The sequence below is a fragment of the Sciurus carolinensis genome, chromosome 17, assembly GCF_902686445.1.
Source record: "Sciurus carolinensis chromosome 17, mSciCar1.2, whole genome shotgun sequence".
Lineage (NCBI taxonomy): Eukaryota > Metazoa > Chordata > Mammalia > Rodentia > Sciuridae > Sciurus > Sciurus carolinensis.
In genome coordinates this window covers 63,401,771-63,425,247 of record NC_062229.1, presented here as the reverse complement: position 1 = coordinate 63,425,247, position 23,477 = coordinate 63,401,771, and the positions used below count along the sequence as shown (strand labels likewise).

The 23,477-nt window shown below is 44.9% G+C and overlaps 1 protein-coding gene across 7 annotated transcripts in view; it reads left to right on the top strand.

Moving 5' to 3' along the window:
• The window catches only part of Adamts9 (ADAM metallopeptidase with thrombospondin type 1 motif 9), a 174,300-nt gene extending 151,298 nt beyond the window's left edge, over positions 1-23,002 (top strand). For all 7 annotated transcript variants that reach the window (XM_047531184.1, XM_047531183.1, XM_047531181.1 and 4 more), the window contains 7 exons: positions 74-168; positions 261-355; positions 447-580; positions 2,701-2,792; positions 9,491-9,595; positions 19,838-19,932; positions 22,409-23,002. In XM_047531184.1, the coding sequence (XP_047387140.1) occupies positions 74-168; positions 261-355; positions 447-580; positions 2,701-2,792; positions 9,491-9,595; positions 19,838-19,927 (611 nt within the window). In that variant the 3' untranslated portion in view covers positions 19,928-19,932; positions 22,409-23,002. The remainder of the gene's footprint in view (positions 1-73; positions 169-260; positions 356-446; positions 581-2,700; positions 2,793-9,490; positions 9,596-19,837; positions 19,933-22,408) is intronic.
• The last annotated feature ends 475 nt before the right edge of the window (positions 23,003-23,477 follow it).

Genomic DNA, 23,477 nt, shown 5'->3' with positions numbered 1-23,477 from the left:
ATGACTCATTTTATTGGCGGATCTCACACATCTTGGAGCACCAAATCCCATTTTTGCATTTCTGGTGTTTCAGGCGAGTTACCCCAGAACTGCAAGGAGGTGAAAAGGCTCAACGGAGCCAGAGAAGACGGAGAGTACTTCCTGATCATCAGGGGCAAGCTGCTGAAGGTGAGTGCCGCCCAGCGGCCACCCTCTTGAGAACCCGCCCCGCATCTCATTGCGAGCCGCTCCCCACCGGCTGTTTCCGGCGCGTCTTTCAGATCTTCTGCGCAGGGATGAAGTCTGACCACCCCAAGGAGTACGTGACGCTGGTTCATGGTGACTCCGAGAATTTCTCCGAGGTTTACGGGCACAGGTAGGAGAAGACTCAGAAAAAAGCCTAGCGATACCCCGAGAGCCCTGGAAAATGACTCCTGTGCTTACTAGAACCTTCTCTCCATCATTAGGTTGCACAACCCAACAGAATGTCCCTACAACGGGAGCCGCAGAGACGACTGTCAGTGTCGGAAGGATTATACAGCAGCCGGGTTTTCCAGCTTCCAGAAAATCAGGATAGACCTGGGCAGCATGCAGATAATCAGTGAGTTCACCGAGGCTCCCGGGTGACCCGGCACTGCTGTCTCTGTGCAGTCGACCTTTGGTGTCCTGCGTGTGGCTGGGGATGAGGGATGGGGCTTGCGTGCCAGTAACCATAGTCCCAATGGAGGATGCACAGGAGCAGGGTTTTGTCCTTGGTGTTCACTGCCAAAGAGCTGCCTGTACTGTACTCGGCAGATCTGTGAATGAATGAATGAATGAATGAATGAGATGAAGTACCTTAGAGCAACCCCAGTGCAGTATGGGAAATCAGAACAGCACCCCAGAAAACATGGGCATTGAGACCAAGACCTGAAGATCAAGAAGGGGTCAGCCAGAACCTGTAATCCCAGTGGCTCAGGAGGCTGAGGCAGGAGGATCACAAGTTTGAGGCCAGCCTCAGCCATTTAGGGAGACTGTATGCAACCTAGGGAGACCACAAAATAAAAAAATACATATTTTTTTTTTAAAAAAAGGGCTGGGATGTGGCGCAGTCCTTAGGTACTCCTGGGTTCGATCCCTGGTACCAAAAAAAAAAAAAAAAAAAAAAAAAAAGGCGGTTAACCAGGCCCAGGGGTTTCAGTGTGGGGAAAGCAAAGGCAGAAGCAGAAACTTCCAGGGTAGAAGAAACAGCCGATGCAAAAACCCGAAGCTAAGCAGTTTGTGTGGCAGCTCTGATCCCACTGGCTCCCCCCAGCACAGAGCACGCACAAACACAGCCGAAGAGTAATTCTATCTGATCGTCAATTTACAGAAGAAAAATGGAGCACACAATTACCTTTTTCTAACAAGCCTGAGCCGGGGCTGGTTTCATGCTCTGGCCCACACTGCATCGCTGCGAGGGACATTAATCACAGGAGTGGTTAAAGACAGTCAGACCATCTAAGCATGTTCCCTCCAAGAGAGGAAAAACAGAAATGATGAATAATTAATTTTTCCTCATTAACATTGAACCCAGAATATGCATCGCTTTCCTCTCGAGGTAGATTAAACTTGATTTGTACCAACATATTTTTAATTGCCTTCCGCTAGACAGATGAGGGCTACAGGCAGAGGGACTGCAGTTTCCCCACTTAGAGGACACCCCCGCTTGCAGTTTAAGGCTCTTGCATCCCGCCCCACACACACCCATCTTTCTGCTCTCTGCAGAAAGAGGAAGGGCTTTGACAATTCCAGAAAAAACAAGGCAGGCTGGGCACCATGGTGCACGCCTGTCATCCCAGTGGCTAGGGAGGCTGAGGCAGGAGGATCGTCAGCTTGAGGCCGGCCTCAGCAATTTAGCAAGGTTTTCAGCAACTCAGCCAGACCCTGTCTCTAAATAAAATATAAAAAGGGCTCAGGATGTGGCTCAGGGGTTAAGCACCCCTGAATTCACTCCCCAGTAACAAAAAAAAAGGAAAAAGGGGGGGGGAGGCAGAAGATATTTATTTAAACTCCAGCCTCCAGTCCCACCAGCAGATAATCCCGCTGGCCCTCTTGCTCCTCGGCATTTGCAGAACTGGTCTGGGGAGCTGCAGGGGGGTCAAAAACGCAAACTGTGGCTCAGCATCATTTTTATTGGCTTTTCTCTCTCCTTTTTTTTTTTTTTTTTTTTTTTTTTTTTAACTACAAGTTAGCCTAAACTTGGGCAACGGCCATTAATAATTTCAAGATGTGGGTTCTAATTGCGCCATATTTTGGCAATCACGGTGCCCGGGCCACGGGAGGACAGAGGGGACCTCAGGGGATAGGTCCTAAGCAGCTGGGAAGGTCCCCTCCTCGCCCGGATCCTCACGCCTGCCATGCGGAGGCACAGAGGTTGGCGGCCCTTCGGTTCCACTGCCTTTGCTGAGGCCACTCTTCTGTTTATTTATGGAGGAATCGATTCCAAAGGCACGGTACACTCCTCCCAGGCCTCGATCCTGGGAGGAGCCGAGGGTCGGGCTGGTAAAACCCGGGGACCGAGCTCCCCAGCCGCACAGCTAATGAGAAAAACCGGCTGCGCATCTGGATCCGGTTACCCACTAATGCTCCGATCGTGTCTTCCCCGCGTCCTCCTTATTCTCTCATTGTTCCTCTCCCCCTCTTCTCCTCCTTCCTATCCTGCGCCTCCCTCCCCCTCGAACCCTTTCTTCACCCCAACAGCCACTGACTTACAGTTCGCAAGGACGAGTGAAGGACACCCCGTGCCTTTTGCGACCGCAGGGGACTGCTACAGTGCCGCCAAGTGCCCACAGGTAGGTCCTCAGGGCCTCGCTCCTGAGCCAGAATCCGCACCCAGGGGCACCTCAACTACCTCTATTCCCAGGGATGGAATGGAATAGCTGCTCTACAGGGGTCTTGGGGTCACATGCATGAGGGACCTCGCCTTGCAAATGCTGGCAGAGTCTAATCCAAGGATTCCATCCCCAAGAGTAGTTCCCAGCGAAGTAACCAGAGCTATGTGCCTTATCTCTGCATTCGGCAAAAGGTACCAAGTATAGCCCGGCCCACTGGCACACACCTGTAATCCCAGCAGTTGGGGAGGCTGAAGGGGGAGGATCACAAGTTTGAGGCCAGCCTCAGCAATTTAGGGAGGCCCTAAGCAACATAGCAAGACATGGTGTCAAAATAAAAATTGTAAAGGGCTGGGGATGTGGCTCAGTGGTTAAGCACTCCTGGGTTCAATCCCTGGTATTAATAAATAAATAAATAAATAAATAACACCAAGTATGATGGTAAAAACCTAGAGACAAATTAGCTGTTGGTGCAAAGGTTTAGTTTAACAAATTACAACTCAAAAATAAATGAATAGCATACAGTCAGTAGAATGTTGGTAGATGTTTATTGTTAACTACCAAAAAAACCTTGCTGTCTAGCATTTGCCCATTTCCATGGTGTAAATATTTGCCCCATGACCAGTTGTGGTGGTGGACACTCATAATCCCAGCAGTTTGGGAGGCTGAGGCAGGAGGATTGCAAATTGGAGACCAGCCTCAGCAACTTAGGGAGGCCCTAAGCAACTCAGCGAGACCCTGTCTCTAAATAAAATATAAAAAGGGCTGGGGATGTGGCTCAGTGGTTAAGCACCTCTCAGTTCAATCCCTGGGACCACTCCCCTCAATCATGATTGATTCCAAGCCATCAATATGATGTCCCTGAATGAAGAGTTAGAGAAAGATCCATACCATTGACTAAAAAGCCCATTCTAGTGACCCCAGCACACTCCCCTCAGCCATTCATAATTCTGAATTTTCCATGTGGTAGAAAATGCTTATGGAATTAGGGATCAAAAATCAGACAAAGTGTCACACATGCTACGGTCCCATCTGTGTTTCTGGTTTGGGGTTTTGTGGTGCTAAGGATCCAGCCCAGGTCTCATGCATGCTGAGCACCCGCATTACAGCTGAGCGATGCCCCAGCCCCTATGTGTTTAAAAACATCTAAGTGGGGGGAAAAAAGTGTGGAAGAACTTTTTTCTAAATCTTAGTGAGATTTAAGAATTAAACATTGGACCTGGGAGTCTCAAAATTTGCAAGTCTTACATGGGTTCCTTTGATTCCGTAATTGGAACGCTTCTAGAATGGTCTTAGCAGATCAGTTGATCTCTGTGATGGACACCATTCGCTTAGCAGAGACCCACAAATGTCCATCCTGAGGAATTTATGACTGTTTGAGGAGAATAGCAAGTAAACTCATAACCATGGTATAATAATATGTTCTAGAAGCCTGGTAGGATGGAAGCTCAGGACTCTGTGGATGTCATTAGCCCAATCTGTTAGTCCTACTTCAGATCTATGAAATTTGCATTGTTCACGTCAGAAGGACAAATTCATCATCTTCCACTCGATCTGTCCATTCTTTTCTCTTCACAAGTGAGTCCTTTGGGGTTTTTATTTTATTTTGAGACCGGGTCTCCATAAGTTGCTGAGTGTCTTACTAAATTCCTGAGGCTGACCTCAAACTTGCAATCCTCCTACCTCAGCCTCCCTAGTCGCTGGGATTACAGGCGTGTACCACTGCACCCAGCCGGAAGTATGACCTTTTGAAACATGCTGTCATAATCAGCCCAGGCTAATTTTGCAAAGTAGGCAACAGTCTCTGCAAGATGCTTTTGCACTTGGAAAGCAGGACGGCGTAATGTCTGCTCAAGAGAACTTGGCCTGGGTTTTTCCTTTGGTCTGTGTGAGGTCTTCACAAAGCTGTTCTTATGCTCTGTGCTGGGAATGTCCCCCTCTGCCTTCAGGAGTCTAGGGACTGGGCAGAGTGATGTGCTCAGGCAGCGTGTCCACAGGAGGGAGGGATTCACCCCCAAACACAGAGAGCGCCAAGAACAAACACATCTGAATTTTCTTTTAAGGAAGTGTTTTCTCAGCCCTAAACTTTATAAAAGCATTGCTAAACATTTAGGGAAGTGGAAAGCAAGCTCTCTAGGGAGAAAGAAAGTAAACCAAGGGCCTAATGGTAAAAAGAGCCGTTCCTCTATTACCCAGGAATTGGAAACTTCTGTAGTGCAATTTCTTTAGAGCGGCCCATGATTTCCAGCACCCAAGTGGTAGGGTTGCATTTTAATGGCTAATTGGTTGGCCTGTCCCGCTTTCTGGAATGCCTCAGAAGCTTCTTGTTTCTGTTCGCACATCCTTTGGGAAACTTAACTAACTGAAAGGTAATTTGCATTCATTTATTTTAATAATTCAGAGACAAATGACCTGATTGAGTTCCTAAATTCTGGCAAAGAAGCAGTTGCTCCATGGGAACACCCCACGCCAGGGAGAAGTTCACGTGTTTTTTGGTTTTTTTTTTCAAATCACATTGTGTCCTGCTGGGATTGCACGCCTTAGCTTTTCAAATCCGTTTTCCAGGAAAAGGTTTGTAGAAGGAACAATTGTGCAAACAACTGTGGACCAAATGCTCTGTCGCTGCACCTAGTGATTGTGTAGAAATCCGAGGGAGGCTCTGTTTTATTCTTTTCCACAGTACTGGGGATCAGACTCAGGGCCTTGAGCGTGCTAGCAAGCACACCATCTCCCCAGTTCAAGGTTCTCTGTTTGAGGATCTGACTCTTCTTCCTGTTGTTTGGGGGATTTATTTTCCAAGAGAAGCGTCAAGAAATAGTTGGAGTGAGCCAGGTGCGGTGGCGCACGCCTGTCATTGGGAGGCTGAGGCAGGAGGATCAGGAGTTCAAAGCCAGCCTCAGCTACTTAGCGAGGCCCTAAGCAACTCAGCAAGACCCTGTCTCCAAATAAAATATAAAAAGGACTGGGGAGGTGGCTCAGTGGTTAAGTACCTCTGGGTTCAATCCCCAGTACCAAAATATAAAAAATTCAGAAATAGCTGGAGTGTATCTGTGTATGAGTGTCACCCTGAGCAAGCAGAGGCATGATTGTCATTATGGATGCTGGCATTCATAGCTTGCTGTTATTGAGGCTCCTCTGTGTCTGAGGCACCAGATCCAGCATCCCTGTGTCCACAGCCGAGCATCCTATAATGGTGAGGAAATGGAGGAGATTTGGTTCTTGCCTGAACCCATAGGACCAGTGTATGGAAAGGCTGCATTGGATCCCAAGTGTGTCTGAATCCACATCTGTGATGGTAGATGTCATGTCTTGTCTTTTTTTTTATTTTTTGGTACCAGGGATTGAACCCAGTGGTGCTTAACCACAGAGCCGCATCCCCAGCCCTTTTTATATTTTATTTAGAGACAGGGTCTCACTGAGTTGCTTAGGGCCTCACTAAGTGACTGAGGCTGGCTTTGAACTCCGGATCCTCCTCCCTCAGCCTCCTGAGCCGCTGGGATAACAGGCCTGCGCCACCGCGCCCGGCTAGATGTCTTTTCTGATTCTGTTTCCAGGCAAGATTTCTGCCTCCTTTTCTTTTGGTCAGAGAACAGATCTCCTTGTCCTGAGCACCTCTTCTGCACTCTCTAGGGGGTAGCTGACTCTTCACCACCCTCCCTCTTGTAAATCAGCAGCAGGAGGTAATAGCGACACCGCTGAGGCATTTAGGTCTTTCGGGGCAGAGCTAAAAAGACGTTGGCTTAGGTCTCTAAGGTCTTCTCTGGCAGTCCTCAGCTTTCAAAGGCTGAACGCTTAGCTAGGATGTCTGCTGAAAACGCAGATCCCCGATCCCGAAAAAGCAGGAGGGAAACGGGGACCGTCTCCCTTGCCTCGGGTCTGTCACCGCTTCTGAGAAGACAGACCTGGTAGACTCTGTCGAGTGCGCTCAGACATGGGACTCCCAGACAGCTGGGGACATTGCTGGGATAGATGTCTGTTCTGGACTTTCTAGGAACGGGGATGCTGGAACAGACCAAGGCTCCCTTCTGCAGCGCCGGGGACAGGGGGTCTGAGTGGACACAGATTGCAAAGAAAGTGACCGGGCTGGGGCTGGGACTCGCATGAGTGGGGCACTGGGTTCCATCCTCAGCACCACATAAAAATAAATAAGTAAAATAAAGCTTTGTGTCCATCGACAACTAGAAATATATACATATATTTTAAAGGGATCCTTGGCCACGCTGCAGTCTGGGTGTTATGCATGGTGAGACCCGCAGCTCTGTTATGATTGACAGGGACGAAGAAGAGGCCAGGTGGGAGGATGCAGCAGCTTGAACCCAGGGTCTGAGGAGGCAGGCGAGGACAGTCCAGCCACAATCCCACGCCTGGCTACTGAGGCCACTCAGCATACGACTCCTGGCATCTGCCTGTCATAAAAATTTTTCTAAAAATGTCTCCTCTCTCTGCCAGGTGACACATTGCATGCACGATGCCCCCTGTTCACTGGATAGGTCTCACGAAGCCATTTTACAGCTGGGGCTCAGGAAGGCTGAGCCATTTGCTGGAGGTCACACTGTGCGAGTCGGTATTCTAGATAGATCCAGCCTCCTCCCAGGCTCCTGCACTCTGTGCTTTGGACCTTGGGAGCTGGATAGTTCTCTGTTGTGGGGCTGTCCTGTAACTTGTAGGCTGAGAAGCATCTCGGGGCTGTCCTCACTGCCAGGAGGTGAGATGACTAGAAATGTCTCCCCGACAATGCCCGGTTTCCTCTGGCAGCAAAAATCACCCCAGTGATTGGGAACCGCTGACTGAGTGAGGCCAGACGAGATCCTCTGGTCACCTCCAACCATAAGAATCCTCTTCGTCCCCATTCTATGTTTGTGGAATCTAAGCATTCAAAGGGGTTTATAAACTCTTATTTATGGAACAGGAAGAAGAGACTCCTAGTCCTGCAAATCTTCATTGAGCAGCTACGACGTCATATTTATTTAGAGTCTGTCAAGGCTGGGTGTGGTGGCGCACGCCTGTAATCCCAGCAGCTTGGGAGGCTGAGGCAGGAGGATCACGAGTTCAAAGCCAGCCTCAGCAACTGTGAGGCCCTAAACAACTCAGTAAGATCCTGTCTCTAAATAAAAAAAAATTTTAAATGGTCTGAGGATGTGGCTCAGAATTCAGTCCCTGATACCAAAAAATAAAATAAAAAGAATTTATCAAGGTTAGATGTGGTAGTACATGCCTATAATCTCAGTGATTCAGGAGGCTGAAGAAAGAGGATTCAAGTTAGTGAGACTGTTTCAAAATGAAAAATAGAAAGGGTTGGGGCGGTAGCTTAGTAGTAGAACACCCCTAGTCTCAATCCTCAGTACCAAAAAAAAAAGAAAAAAAAAATCAAGTGACTAGTCATATGTTACAAACCATAACTAATATGCATAAAGCAATTTCAAGGCCCTGCCCTCAATAAGCTTACTGTTATTTTGGGGAAAGTAAATGAACTCTCACAAAACAATTAGAAAATGCAGGGCAAATATCAGAGTGTTTGCCTATCTACTCTCTACCTGGGGATAATTTCATTTCTTCTTCACTACTGTACTCAGAGGGGGATGCTTTTATTACCTTCCATTTTACAGATGGACAAACTGAGATGCTGCTTTAAAAAAAAAAAAAAAAAAAAAATCTGTCCAGGATCTAATTGCTGGTGAAAGAGCTGAACTCACTCTGAGGTTGACTGGTTGTGAAGGCTTGCTCCCACTCTCTCTTTGCTTTGTTTTATCACATCTGTGATAAAACATCTGTGTTTTAACACATCTGTGTTCCGATGAAAGGACCGGGGCTTCAGATGCAGAGGGAGCAGTCATGGGAGCTGGCACGTGAGAACATGTTCAGCTCTAAAACTGCTCACCAAGGAGGAAGCCTCAAAGAAGACTTTGCAGAGCCATTTCAGAGAGAGAGAGAGAGAGAGAGAGAGAGAGAGAGAGAGAGAGAGAGCAAGAAAGAGAGAGCAACCAAAGGGTCTCTCTGCTGCACCACGCCTTAGAAATAAATGTCAGGACACCCGAGATTTTGAAAGGCACCCTGGGAACCTTTGCAAAATCTGTCCCTGGCCTGGAAGGAGCCGCCCCGGTCCCAGGCGGTCTTGAGCAGGCCAAGCGCGCCCTCTGCTGGCCGCTGCGGGGAAAGCGCCTCTTCTTTGAAGTCCCGCCCTGCTGTGTTTAGAACGCTTTGTGCCCATCGCCCCGGGGAGCTGGAAGCCCAGGAAGCTTTGGCAGCAAGATCTTGTTAGAAAAATTACACTGTGGCATTTTGTTCCTGAAGGAATCTGATAATTGTGAGCAACACCAGAATGGCCGTGTTAGGGAGGCCGAATGGGGGTGGAGGAACAGGAGGAGGATTTTAAAGTCAGGAAGGTGGGAGATGCACGCTCACTGTGACCTGAAGGCGGCCATCCCACCGCGGGGTCTCAGTTTCCCCATCTGTAGAGAAAAGTCCCTTCCTAGAGCTCTTGGGAGGAAAAGTGAGCGGATGCTTGACAAGGGCCAAACAAAGTACCCTCAATAATTAGTAGCCATCAGAGTTCATTAACATCGTCCTCCCTCCAAAGCACCTTCCCTGGCCTCGCCTTTGAGGTGGCTTGGGACATCACGGGGGCTCAGAACCTGTCTGTGTTGGCTCGTCTGTTCCAGGGTCGTTTCAGCATCAACCTTCACGGGACAGGCCTGTCTTTGACGGACTCGGCCAGGTGGACGTCGCAAGGGAACTACGCCGTCTCGGACATCAAGAAGTCTCCGGTAAGGCTGCGGCAGGGTCGGCTCGGCTGTGGTCTGGCTTTCTACCTTTCTTTCCTTTCACGACGATGGTGGTGGTGCAAAGGAGTGAGTGTGCTTTTCCCATTTCTGTGCAAAGTGTCGGGAAGAAAATTTAGGACATAAATCCAGGGTGGAGCCTTAAGGGACAGTGAAGTCCTTCTCCAGTTATGACTGTGTGGACCATCCCAGTGATAAGGTGGTCTCACCTGGAAGCAGGAAGAAGCCTCTAACACACCTTGGTGGCTCAGACATCTGGCTGCTAGTCATTATGAGGCTGGGTTTGAGAACCGAGGAAAACGATCTCGTTTTTTTAAATGTTTTCTTTTTTTTTTTTCTTTTTTCTTTTTTGGTACTGGGAATTGAATCCAGGGTCGCTTAACCACTGAGCCACATCCCCAGCCCTTTTTAATATTTCATTTAGAGACAGGGTCTCACTGAGTTGCTTAGGGCCTCACTAAGTTGCTGAGGCTGGCTTTGAACTCATGATCCTCCTGCCTCAGCCTCCCGAGCTGCTGGGATGACAGGCGTGTGTCACCACAGTGACTTTTTTTTTTTTTTTCTCTCTCTCTCTCTTATTTAAAATCTTTAGAAACAATTGCAATTCAAATGGGCCTGAAAGAAAGGGATAACTTATCAAGTGATATTTCTGGACAATTGGGGACACATACGCAGGTTCTACAATCATCAGATTTTTGTGCTTTTAAATCTTGTGCTCCAAGTGTGGTCCATGGGACACACTGACTCTATTTGCTCAGTGTGGCAATCTTATCAAAAATACTCTTACCTGGTCAAAATTAGAAGATGAGGACACAGCTCAGTCTCCTACCTCCGGGAAGGGAGATGCCCGATTTCGACTTCTAAAGGAACTCTTTTTTTCTAAGTGCCAGGGTTAGATTTGTGAGGAAGAAAAAACATCTACCTCACTCCTTCTTTTCTCTACCTGAGTCAATCAGTCACTGACCTCAAATGTAACTAACTAAATAGTCATATTGATTGCTCATAATTTGATCATTAAATATTTTCCTAGCACTGGAAGGAATTGAGACGGTGCTGGTGCTTTAGAGTGTACCGTGAAATTACAGCATTCATTCCTTTCATCTTCCCTCCGGCAACTGTGCATTATGGGTTTTATTATTATTATTATTATTATTATTATTGAAAAATAAAGTTAGTATAATTTTATTGTGTACAACATGTTTTGAAAATATGCATTGTTTCAATAACCTGGAACAATAATAAAAATTGACTGTCTGCGGGGTATGGTGGCTCACACCTATCATCCCAGCAGCTTGGGAGGCTGAGGCGGGAGGATCGAAAGTTCAAAACCAGCCTCAGCAACTTAGGGAGGCCCTAATCAACGCAGTGAGACCCTGTCTCTAAATAAAATACAAAAAAAAAAAAAAAAAAAAAAAAAGGTCTGGGGATGTGGCTCAGTGGTTGAGCACCCCTGGATTCACTCAGTACCAAAAACAAAAATTGTCCAAAACTGTGGTGGTAGGTGTAGGAAAGGAACCATGTAAGTAAACTATGTAAGCTGAGTTGCAATGGTATGTTCACCCCTGTCAATCAATACTGCAGTTTCAGGGTAAACTAAAAATAATTAAAGCCTGGAGCGCCACCTTCTGGAGAGAATGGTCACTGCAGTGTTCCTCCAGGGAAGGTTCTGCCTGAGTTGGAGGAGCTGGTTTGGCAATTGCCTGTCAGCATTTTTTTTTTTTTTTTTTTCAATCTTGGTGTGTTTTCTGACAACTTAGAGAGCCTGAGCTCAAAATTAATCTCCAGGGCCCGCTGAGGACTCCTTATGAATACTCAGCAGCCCCTGGCAGCCTGGAGAACGGCTGCTCTGAGCTTGACCTGCAGTCTAGACCACAGAGCAGCATCCCCAAGGGATGCTCTGTGCAGATGGGTCTCCACCGCCTAAGACACGGGAAAAAACACGCCTGGGCTTTTTTTCCTGAAGAGTCACAGTCAGCCTCCGGGTGTTCGGGGCTGGAAAGACACCCATGTGACTTTCTTCCAACCAGTATTCCCCTAAAGCAGTGGTTCTCACTGGAGTGCGCTTGAGCCTCAAAGCAGGCTGGCTACCACAGGGTTCTTGTGTTTTGTTTTGTTTTGCAGCGCTGGGGATGGAACCCAGGGCTCGGCACATGCTGGAAAAACACTCTACTACTGAGCTGCAGCCCCAGCCCCCAAACATGCACAGACTTTCTAGGAGTAGCCAGGAATCTATGTCTCTCTTTTCTTTTTCTTTAGTTTTGGCACTGGGGATTGAACCCAGAGGCACTCAACCACTGAGCCACATCCCCAGTCCTTTTTATTTTTCACTTAGAGACAGGGTCTCACTGAGTTGCTGAGGGTCTCGCTCAGTGGCTGAGGCTGGCTTTGAACTCGCGATCCTCCTGCCTCAGCCTCCTGAGCTGCTGGGATGAGAGGCGTGCACACTGCGCCTGTTGGGAAGGTACTTTTCTAACACGTTTTCCATGTGTTGCTGATGCTCTAGTCTGTAATCGTGTTTTGAGAGCCATTGACCTAAACTAAACCAACCATAAAGCCTTTCAAAGCCACATCTTTTAATATTCCCAGAGTTAGTGTTCATGGGACACGCTTTGGAAATTGTGCAATATCCTGTGCCCAGTCCATGCTTACGCCATCTCACGGCAAGGGACAGAGGCGCAGACCCTCTGCAGTGTCACACCTTGGCCATTTATAACACCCTCCTTTCCAAACAGCCCAGCTTTGATCCAGCCCTCAGAGAAGCAAGTCCTCTGAGGATGTGGGTCAGCAGTCAGTGAAAACCTCACTTTTCCAAACCTGCTTGATAATAAAATAAAATACTTTCCCTGGGGCAAAACTAAAAGCAAGCTCAAGACATTTGGGGTAGAATTGGATCTCTAGTACCCATACAGAACAGAGGTGTTGTCTCACCACCGGGGCAAAACTGATCAAAATAAGACTCAAGGTCAAGTTCACTGTTGACTTCCTGATGTGCAATGAAAAGAACTCGCTCCTACTTTCACCTGAGAAAAATAATCATGATTATAATTCAAATACAGTAGCTTGCCCTTGACTTCCAGGGGATGCCTGAAATCTCAGATAGTACCAAACCCTATTTATACTAGATTTTTCTCTATACATTCCTATCTATGATAAAATTTAACCTACAAATCAGGCACAGTATCTGTGGTCTACTGGGGTCCAGTGTATTAAATGGAAAATTCCAGAAACAATTCATATGTTTTAAAGTGCGTGCCATCTTGGAATAGTGCCGCAAATTGCTTTGGAATTAAAAATGAATGAGAGTTGTATTTCTTATTTTGGTGCCGGGGATTGAACCCAGAGGCACTTAACCACTGAGCCAGTAAGATTTTGACAACAATAACTAAAATACAGTGGAACTATTATAACAATATGTTATAGTAATAGCTATGCAAATGTGGTCTCTCAAAATATCTTACTGTGCTATAGGATGTTGCCATTATGGGGTAGTGTTGCACTACTCAATAAGGGTTACTTGAATACAGACACCCTGGTACCATGACAGTCCATCTGAAAGATGGTTACTAAGTGATTAAGGAGAGGGTAGCATATATAGGATGGATACTCTGGACAAAGGGATGATTCACATCCTAAGTGGGACAGAATATGATTGCAAAAGATTTTTATCACACTATTACAAATGGCACACACTTTAAAACCTATGACTTGTTTGTTTCTGGAATTTTCCATGTAATATTTTTGAACCCCAGTTGACCCCAGATAACTGAAACTGTGGAAAGTAAAACCCCAGATAAGAGGAGAACGACTGTAGATATTTATTGGGCAATTCACATGCACTAACCCTGTGTGTTCCTCTTAGCTGTCACATCACCAAGGACTGGGACAGCAAGGTAAGAGTGAAGTCAGTTCTTAGGAGAGCAAAGCAGGGAGGTGGGCAGAGGAATACGTGCCTGGTGTCTGCTTGGTGGTGGGCTCAGTCTAGCCTGCGGCCAGGTGCCACAGTAAAGCCCTCTGCGGCCCCAGGGAGAGGGGGCCCTTGCTTCCTTCATCTGTACTGCGGATTGCAGTGAACCCCATCTCTGTGGGTTCTCGTGAAGCATAAATGAAATAAGAAAGTGAAGCTGATTGCGTGTCACCGGGGAGACAGCAGCAGGGCAAGTGTCAGCTGCCCGTGTCGTGAGGTCTCCACGTGACTGTCACTGAGGTCGGCAGAGGTGGCCCAGCGAGCTTGCTGCGGGAAGAGCCCAGGCTGAGCGTGTCCACGTGGCCCACTCTAGCGTGCCAGGCGAACGCTTTGGCTGCACCAGCTCAGCCGAGGGTCTAGTAGTTTCTGTGCGCTGTTAAGACCTCTGCACGAGGGACAGATGGACAAAACAGGACCATGGCCCAGAGGGAAGATCTGAGGGAAAACGAGGGAATTCTGAGCTCCTCTGCCAGGGGCCATCCATACCCACCAAGGTGCTCAGGATGCCAAAGTGCCCTTCGAGTCCCTCCAGAACCCCCTGCAGCTCCCAAACGCCCCTTCTCAGTGCTGCCCCTCTGGAGTTCTTACAGGAGAAGGTTCTAGAATAGGCCTACACAGCCAGGCGGCACAGAGGGGTGGACCCTTCCTGGCTGGGTGGGCAAGGTGCTAAGGGGGCTTTCCGCATCCCTGTGTGCCTGGGGGGTTTCCCGGGGACGGGGAAACTGTTCTCTAAATCCTACCATCTACCCAACATTCTTTTGTGTTAGGGAAAGGGCCTTAAATTGGAGTTGCTCTGGAATTAAAAATTAATGAAAGTTGTATTTCTTTTCTTTTTTTTATTTGGTACTGGGCATTGAACTCAGGGGTGTTTAACCACTGAGCCGCATCCCCGGCCCTTTTATATTTTATTGAGAGACAGGGTCTCGCTGAGTTCCTTGCTAAGGGCCTTGCTAAGTGGCTGAGGCTGGCTTTGAACTCGAGATCCTCCTGCCTCAGCCTCCTGAGCCGCTGGGATGACAGGCGTGCACCACCATGTCCAACGACCATGCATGCATTTTTATTCTGTACATTTCTATAGAAACTGGACATGTTTATACATGCATTTGTATATACATAGCTGTCTAAAGGCTCAATTTGGAATATACATGTATGTACATGAATACATGTATACATGTATGTGTATGAATATAGTGTTTTATGGGCAATAGCAAGGAGTCAAGAGCAAATTTCATCGCACATGATTTGGATCCTAACATTTGACTTGGAGTCCTAAAATCATGTCCATTAATTAGGATCTTGATGGGTTTTCTTAGCAAAGTCCCCACCTTCCTTCCCCCAACCCAGCAGACCCCCACCACAACACCCCCCAAAGACATGTCAATAAGTGCTCTTCAGTCAGAGATGCACAGTCCTCCCTAAATCATGGTGGCCAACCTCCCTGGTCATATAACTGAGAAAGCAGAAGTTAGTGCCAAGTATGTAATACAAGTTCTTGTCAATGGAACAGAGATTCATCCATTTGACTTCTATGTCATAGTCTGAACAATGCTAACAGCACATTTGCTGAAAAGAGAATTCTAGAAGTCCTGCTCTAAAGAAGACATTCAAACCCACACTTCACATCCTGTGGGTGGATGCTTCTTATCTACTCATTTTTATTTTCCCTGAAAGAGACTCTGTCTCCATGACAGGCATGTTTATCTTGGTGTGGCTTTTATTTTTTTTATCTCGTAGTAAAAATAATTTTTAGCTCTGCTTTTACCTAAATCAAATTAACAGACTTTCACTAAAGGATTAGCATGAATGTTGTAAAGCTGGAACCGGGTTTACTTTTCAATTTTAGAATCTTATAAGTACCCAGACTTTTGCTCGTCCTCAGGAAAACAGGCTGAGGTGGAGATCCACCCCGCAAAATGCCTTTATGATAATGTCTGCAAACACTTCCTGGGCCCAGTGCTTTGCTGAGCACTTATTAAGTGCATTATCTCGTTTATGGCAAACATGGTAGGGAGACTTTTGTGATTCCCATCTCCCAAATGCCCCAGGAAATGGGACTTCATTCAGGAGCTTGTTCAAAGAGGCAGATCCCAGGCGATCTGACTCAAGTTACCTCCTCTGCTGGATGAGGAGAGTTCCAGGAAAGCTTGGCTTTGAGGATCCTGAAGACTTTCCTAGCATGTTCCTGTCCTAAATGCCACCAGCCCCAGACTAACACCTGTGAGAAGTTCCTGCCTAGAGAACCAGTTGTTCTGGAATCATATCCCAGTTACTGTTGGTGCAGTCGAGTTCCAGAATGAGCATGGCCCCCTTCAACCCAGGACCAAGCAGGGTCACAGAAATAGCTCTCCTGGGCTCAGGGGACAGCTCAGTGGCCGAGCACTTGCCTAACATTTGCTGGTTCCATCGCAGCGTGAAGGAAGGAAGGAGTAAAGAACTCTTCCAGTTCCATGTCCATATCAAAAGCATGCCACTTCGTTTTTTTTTTTTTTTTTTTTTTTAACTAAAGAGAAAATATTTTGCTCTTTTTCGTGGTTAAACTCACACCGTTTTCTTCCTCCCCCACCCCCACACTTCTTCCCTTCTTTTATAAAAAGGGAACTGATCCATTGTTTGCAGGAGGCTTCGCAGATCGGCTACATGAACCAAATCTTCAAACCCTTTCACCCAGCTCTGGGAAAGTCACCCAGAGGCACCCTGAAATTAAGACATGAATATGTTCATCGTTGTGTTATTCCCAGTAGCGGAAAGAGCAGAATGTTGTTCAGAGAGGGAGGCGGAAAAGGACTTAAGTGACATGGTAAATACACATAATGGAAAACGATGCCACAGTTAACAAGAAACAATTATAGCACTGAAGCAACAGGGGAGCTAATGAACGAGGCAGTGTTTAAACAACACGAGGACATCTCCAGCCACATCCATTCATCCCACTGATTCATTCAATAAGAAATGTGTATCTAACCTCACTGTAAGTCACACACCATGCTAGGTTCTGGATGCTTTCAGACTTTAAATAAGAAATTTGGCTGGGCGCGATGGCACATGCCTAACTAATGTCAGCAGCTTGGGAGGCTGAGGCAGGAGGATTGCAAGTTTGAGGCCAGCCTCAGCAACTTAGCAGGGTCCTGAGCAACTTAGTGAGACCCTGTCTCTAAATAAAAATAGCTAGGGATGTGGCTCAGTGGATAAACCCCCCTGGGTTCAATCCCTAGTATTCCTGTCCCCACAAACTAACAAAAGAAATTTGACCTTGCATCACAGAGCTTACATTCTAGCAGGAAGACATATGTTAAAAAAAAACCAACAACAACTACAAAAAAAACCTACTCAATGACAGTGCTGAGTGAGGAAGGTTTCTTACAGGAGGTGGCCTTGGACTGCATTCTGAAGAATTTATCAGGCAAATATTGGGGTGGTACAGTGCACCCACACACAGGGAAGGAGAAGAAAGTTCCAATCAGAGAGATTGGGCATGTGCAAAGGCCCTGTGTTATAAAGGGTGTATCAGAAGAACAGCCCAAAGAAATATAGTCATGAAGGAAAGAGTGGTATGAGATGAATCTGGAAAGTCAAAGAGAGACTATGCAGGTCTGCAGACCAGGGATTGACAAAATTTTGTATAAAAGGCCAGAAAGGAAGTGTTTTAGGCTTTGACGACCAAAAAGCAAAATCAGTGATGTTATATATATTTTTATATGCCAAGAGAAAAAAAATATGGAAAAAATTTGGTTAGATTCATTGAGTACTTTTTTTTTTGTAATGCAAATCTACCATTGAGAAGATTGGAGTATTGGTGGAGGAAACATTTGGCTTGATTAGTGTTCTCTAATTATCAAAATGTATGGTAGATATTTACCTGTTAGCTCTGAAAGGAGATTATATCTAATTCATGTTTCAACGTTTTTTTTTACATGGATACATATTGTCAGACACTGGTATCTGTCCATAGCTGTATAATTTTATTTGAGCATACTCAGGATTTGGCAGGCATTTACAGAATTCTGTTGGAGTTTTCTCTTGATATTTGCCTTTTAGCATATCATTTCATTGCACATTAATCACTATTAAACACTTGCAACTGAAAATGAAATGGAAGCTCCTCAATTACCTAGCTAAATGAATTTTTGAAATATGAAAATTTCCTTTGCACTTACATCAAAGCCCAAATCACGCTGCCAGAGCTGCAGTTGAAACTCAGAAAATATAACCACTGTAAATTTGTGTGCAATAGAGATGTAGCTTCTTGTTGTAACTTTTGACAGTACGGGGAGATGTTAAAACAGCTTAATGTTACTTGTGACTTAAATAATGTTACTTGTCATTGAAATGACCTTACCACAGTAGGAGTTTTACCTATAACTGCAGTTTGGCAGTCTAGGTAACATTTCATTAGGAAACATTACCAAGTCCATAGCAAGTTCAAACCACTAAGTGTCCAGTTGTCATGACTGGAAACAATGCTTACTCAGAAAACTCTTAGTCTGGGTCCTGAGTTTAAAAGTCAAAATAAAACTGCCATTAAGCGGTTACATTGCAGTCAGTAGGACAAGTAAAGATATTTAGCTTCTAGTTTTTAACCAAAAAAAAAAAATTTACAAAACTGATGATGATTAAGTCATAGCAAATGCATTCATCATTGACAATACTAGTTCTAAAATTCCTGATAGGTTCAAATATTTTCCATAAAAGTACCTGCTGATGAATACTGTAGTGTATAACCATAGGCTTTAAATCTTACAGTTGCATGAGCTTTGTAAACTTTTCCAACTAGAGCTTTTTTGCACTCCAAACATAGTTTTACCACAATCGGTTTTCAACACATCTTAGCAGATTCCACTTCAGTTTTTCTGCAGTACTTCTGGTCTCAACCTCATTGAAATCCTGTCACCATGCTTGTTCCATAGAGGTCATTCATAAAGGCTAATTTTTTAGTAGTTCAGATTGGCCCTTGTCCTCTCAAATGACCACAACTCCCAAATAGTAACAGTAATATCTGTTGACTCATCAGGAACCTAAGAAATCCACCCAATGTCATCTGCCTTGCTCTTGATTACCTGTTGGTATGGCTACAAGTCTCATCACCTTTTTAAGCAATTTTTGCCAAAAGGGTAGTTTTCTTGAACTGGTTTATTTTCTCTGAACATATTTCTTCAGCTACTGCAAAGAAACAAGATGTAATTAATTCAGTATGAGTAAACTGATTTCCTTGCCTGACTAATAACAAGTGAGCAACCTTAAGACTTACACATTTTTATTTTTTATTTTGGGGTAAGAATTATGCTATGGTAAGATACACCCTTTAAATGTTACATATTTGACCATTGCTGGGAATATTTGTGACAACTTCAGTTTGGTAATGTTGGTGTATATTATATTCCTTTAGCACAGCTATGATGTCATTGCATAATACATGCAATGCTTTGTCATCTAAATTTGATAACAAAATAATTGACCTGCAGGCTGGGGATATAGTTCAGTTGGTAGAGTGCTTGCCTTGCAAGCACAAGGCCCTGGGTTCAATCCCCAGCACTACAAAAAGAAAAAAAATTGACCTGACATTGTACCCTAAAAGTTTGACATTCATTTTTTTTGATGGGGGGGAGGCATCATTTGTTGCTAAAGATGGAACCCAAGGCTAGCTTTCTACTACTAAGCTATACCTCCTGATCCCAACTCAAAAGCATAGCATTCAAAGCCCACTTTCTCTTCTCTTCTCCTTTTGTCTTACTGGTACACACTGGTTGTAAACAAATAAAATGTTAGGATCTCACAGCACACACGACTCTCAAAACACTATCAAATTACAGCAGTGTCCCCATGATTGTTAGTGCATGGAACATCAGTGTGGGACTGAGACCTACTCATTTCTGTTGTTGCAAAATGAAATAGAATCTAGGTAGATGAATGCACATGGCTGTATTATAATAAAACCTCATTAGTGGACACTGAAATTTGAATTTAATAGAATCACCTCATGTCAAAAAAATATATTATTCTTGGTTTGCTTTTGCTCAACCCTATTAAAATATCAAACCCCATCTTAGCTTGTCAGCCACAAAATAAAAAAACAAATATTTGGCTGGATTTGGCCCACCGTCCATAGTTTGCTAACCCCTCCATTAGACCATGGTGAGTATGTTGGGTTTCAATGAATTTCAGAAGGTCTGCCTACCGGATGTGCAAGAATGATTTTCCCAAAAGGCATTGCGAGCCCTGAAAACATCAGCCCAGCAGGTAGTCTAAAATGATGTATCTCTTTGCAGGATGGTACCCGAGTCATCGGGAAATGTGGTGGTTACTGTGGAAAATGCACTCCATCCTCTGGTACTGGCCTGGAGGTGCAAGTTTTATAGCTAAGGTATGTACGCCATCTGCTGATCTGTCTCTAGTCTCTTTTTTCTCTCTCCCTCATTTCTTCTACCGCCTACTGATCAGCAGATATGAGTGGGTCACTTCGCACCGTCAGGGTTACTAGTAAGCATATTGACACTGACCTGCCACCGTCCTATCTGCTTCTCTCCTACTCATCTGCTTCCACATGACGGAGGCCATCTCTCCTCCACGCTTGAATTGGAGGTCCCAAGGTCACACGAATCAGATGTCTCTGCATTGCGTATTTACAGTCTTCCCTACTGGGCTCCATCTCTAGGAGTCTTGCTTCATTTCTCTGGTAGATCCAGGGATCTGCATTTTTGATGCGGGGAATTCTGAGTCAGGGAACACACAGATCACCTTTTGAGAATGACTATCCACGAATATGATGATGATGATGATAATAGCAATGGCGATTGTCAAGTCCTCGCCATGCTAAGCAAATTACAGGCATTATCTCATCAAATGCTCACAACGAAACCCTGAAGTGAGGCTTTGGGGCTTTACAGAAGCAGATACTGAAGCCCACAGCTGTTCAACAGCTTCTTTCTGGTCACCCCGAGTTCCCTTGGCAGAACCCAGGAGTGCTGTCAATCACTAAACAATGCCACAGCTTTGTGGCAGTGGGACCAGCAGCAGCACCACCAGCACCCGGGAGCCTGTTGGAAATGCGGAGCCTCAGACCCCACCCTGTACCCACAAAAGTCAGAATCTGCATTTTAACAAACCCCACAAGAGAAACCATGCATAAAGATTAGTGATCGCTGATTAAGTGCATCATGCTGGCAAGTGCTCCCTCTACTGGGCATACAGTGGAATTGCTCACTTTTTTGCGCAGTTGGGGTACCAGGGATTGAACTCAGGGGCACTCAACCACTGACCACATCCCCAGCTCTGTTTTGTATTTTATTTAGAGACAGGGTCTCACTGAGTTGCTGAGGGCCTCACCATTGCTGAGGCTGGCTTTGTGGCACCCGCCTATAATCCCAGCAGCTAGGGAGACTGAGACGGGAGGATCGTGAGTTCACTTTTTGGTTAATCATCCGAGGGTGTTCAACCACAAGGGACAAGCTCAACTCAGTGGATCTCCTCTATCCTCCCTCAACATTCCAGCAACTGCTTATGAGAGCCTGAGACAGAGTACTTATTTGACATTTATTAGCATTGTGATGTTCAATTAAATACCCATATTCAAAATCATGTTCTTAAACTGGAATTATTTCTGTTAAAACGGGCAAAGGAAATATATTAAATAAATAAGATGTCCAAGTAGAGGCTGGTTTAGGCATGGCTGCATCCAGAGGCTCAAAGTGGTCAGTTTTCTTCCTTTTTCTATTGAGCAGGAATGAACGCCTCTAAATAACTTCTTTCTCAGACAGATCATCTCCCCCTGGCCATGGTCCCAGGTAGCTCTGGGATTACATCATCATCATAACTCTTGATCCAAATAAATACTTACCCCCCAGGATGGCTACTTCTGAACCAATCACAATGTCCGAGGGCCTGAGATCATGTACCCACCGAGAGTCAGGTGACTGACAGCTTCAAGAGAAAGAGATTGAATCTTCCTAAAGGACAGAAGATATTTGTTATCAGAAAAAGGAGACAAAATTGAGGCTGGCAAAATTCAGTGAGTATAGCCAGATGAGGTGGTACACACCTGTAATCCCAGCAACTGTGGAGGCTGAGGCAGGAGGATCCTGAGTTCAAAGCCAGCCTCAGCCACTTAGCGAGGCCCTAAGCAACTCAGTGAGACCCCCGTCTCTAAATAAAATATATAAAGGAATGAGGATGTAGCTCCATGGTTAAGCACCCCTGAGTTTGATCCCTGGTACCAAAAAAACATTCAGTGAGTATTTAGTAGAGAGCCTCATTTCATATGTATTTTATATATCAGATCTAATAAGATAAATTTCATATATATATATTTTATATGTGGTAAAATTTGAGTGAGTACATATATGTATCTATTTACATATGTAAGCAAGTATGTAGAGAAAAACACTAAAAGGAAATATACCAATATTTGAATATCAGGTGCAGGTATATCTCACCCAGTGAATTTTTATTTTATGCTTTATTACTTCCTAACACTTCCATGCTTCTGACAGAAGAAAATATTTTTTTAAATCGCTTTTTAATTGGGCACGGTGGTACAGGCCTATAATCCCAGCAGCTGGGGAGGCTGAGGCAGGAGGATTGCGAGTTCAAAGCCAGCCTCAGCTACTTAGTGAGGCCCTAAGCAACTCAGTGAGACCCTGTCTCTAAATAAAATATAAAAATGACTGGGGATGTGGCTCAGTGGTTAAGCACCCCTGGGCTCAATCCCTGATACAAAAAAAAAAAAAAAAAAATCACTTTTTAAATCTGGAGAAAATAATAGCGTCACTTAAAAACTACATAGGTAAAAACTTTTGGTATTTGAAGCAGAAGGTTTATATTTTCTGGTTTGTTTATTTCAGGTGCTCTGAAGAGGAAGCCATTATGGGATGGATGAAGGATAGTAATGCAATACCTCCACCTTAAATTTGGGTGCCTGTATGTGTGAGAGGACCTGTGTGCGTGTGTGTGAGTACGTGTGTGTACATGTGTGTACATATGCATATATATATATATATATATATATATGTACAGGTTGTGCATCCCTAGTCCAAATATCTGAATATCAGATTACGTGTATACAAATATTACGAAATCTGGAATCTGAAAACCCTTCCGGTCCCAAGCATTTTGGATAAGGGATACTCAACCTGTGGACTATCCTGATTGATGTAAAGTTTAATATTTATGTTTGAAATTATTTATTGTGATGTAATATTTTTGTACGTAAAATGATTTTATTGTGACTGCCTTCACATTATTTTTGTCCCTTGCAGTCAGACCACTGCATTTTACGTACTCTACGTTATATGTAGTACTAAGACAGAAGTGATCCTTCCTTATCACGGTACACTATGGTTTACTTTTTATCTGGACCTGTTTTGCTGTTACTTTAAAAAAAAAAAAAAAAAACATTGTGATTTGTGTTTTGAAACAACCCAGCTATCATCAAGGTGCTACAAGAGTCCAACAAGGGTATTTTTGGCATTTCTAGAAAAGTATTGTTAGCCAATGAGTATCGTTAGCTAATGAGTTTGTGACACGGCAGACTGTACCAACTCTGAATTCTATTAAGTAGCTATTCTGTTTCATGTGATCTCTGGGAAAAAAAAAAAAAAAAATATATATATATATATATATATATGCTGCCTTGGTGCTAATGTCATATGTATTTAAATGACCTTCAGACTCAGACACTTTTAATAAAGGGAGCAACAGAACAAGTTTTCAGTGGACAGAGTCACACTTGAATGGAATAAGACCAGCGGCACCCTTATTCTTAGACATGCCTGTTTTGGAAGAGAGTTGAACTTTATTCCTGCTGGTATTGTTATTGATGGACTTTGCTCCCATCTGAGGTTCCTTGGTCCCTCTGAGGTTCCTTGGTCCCTCTGAGGTTCCTTGGTCCCTCTGAGGTTCCTTGGTCCCTCT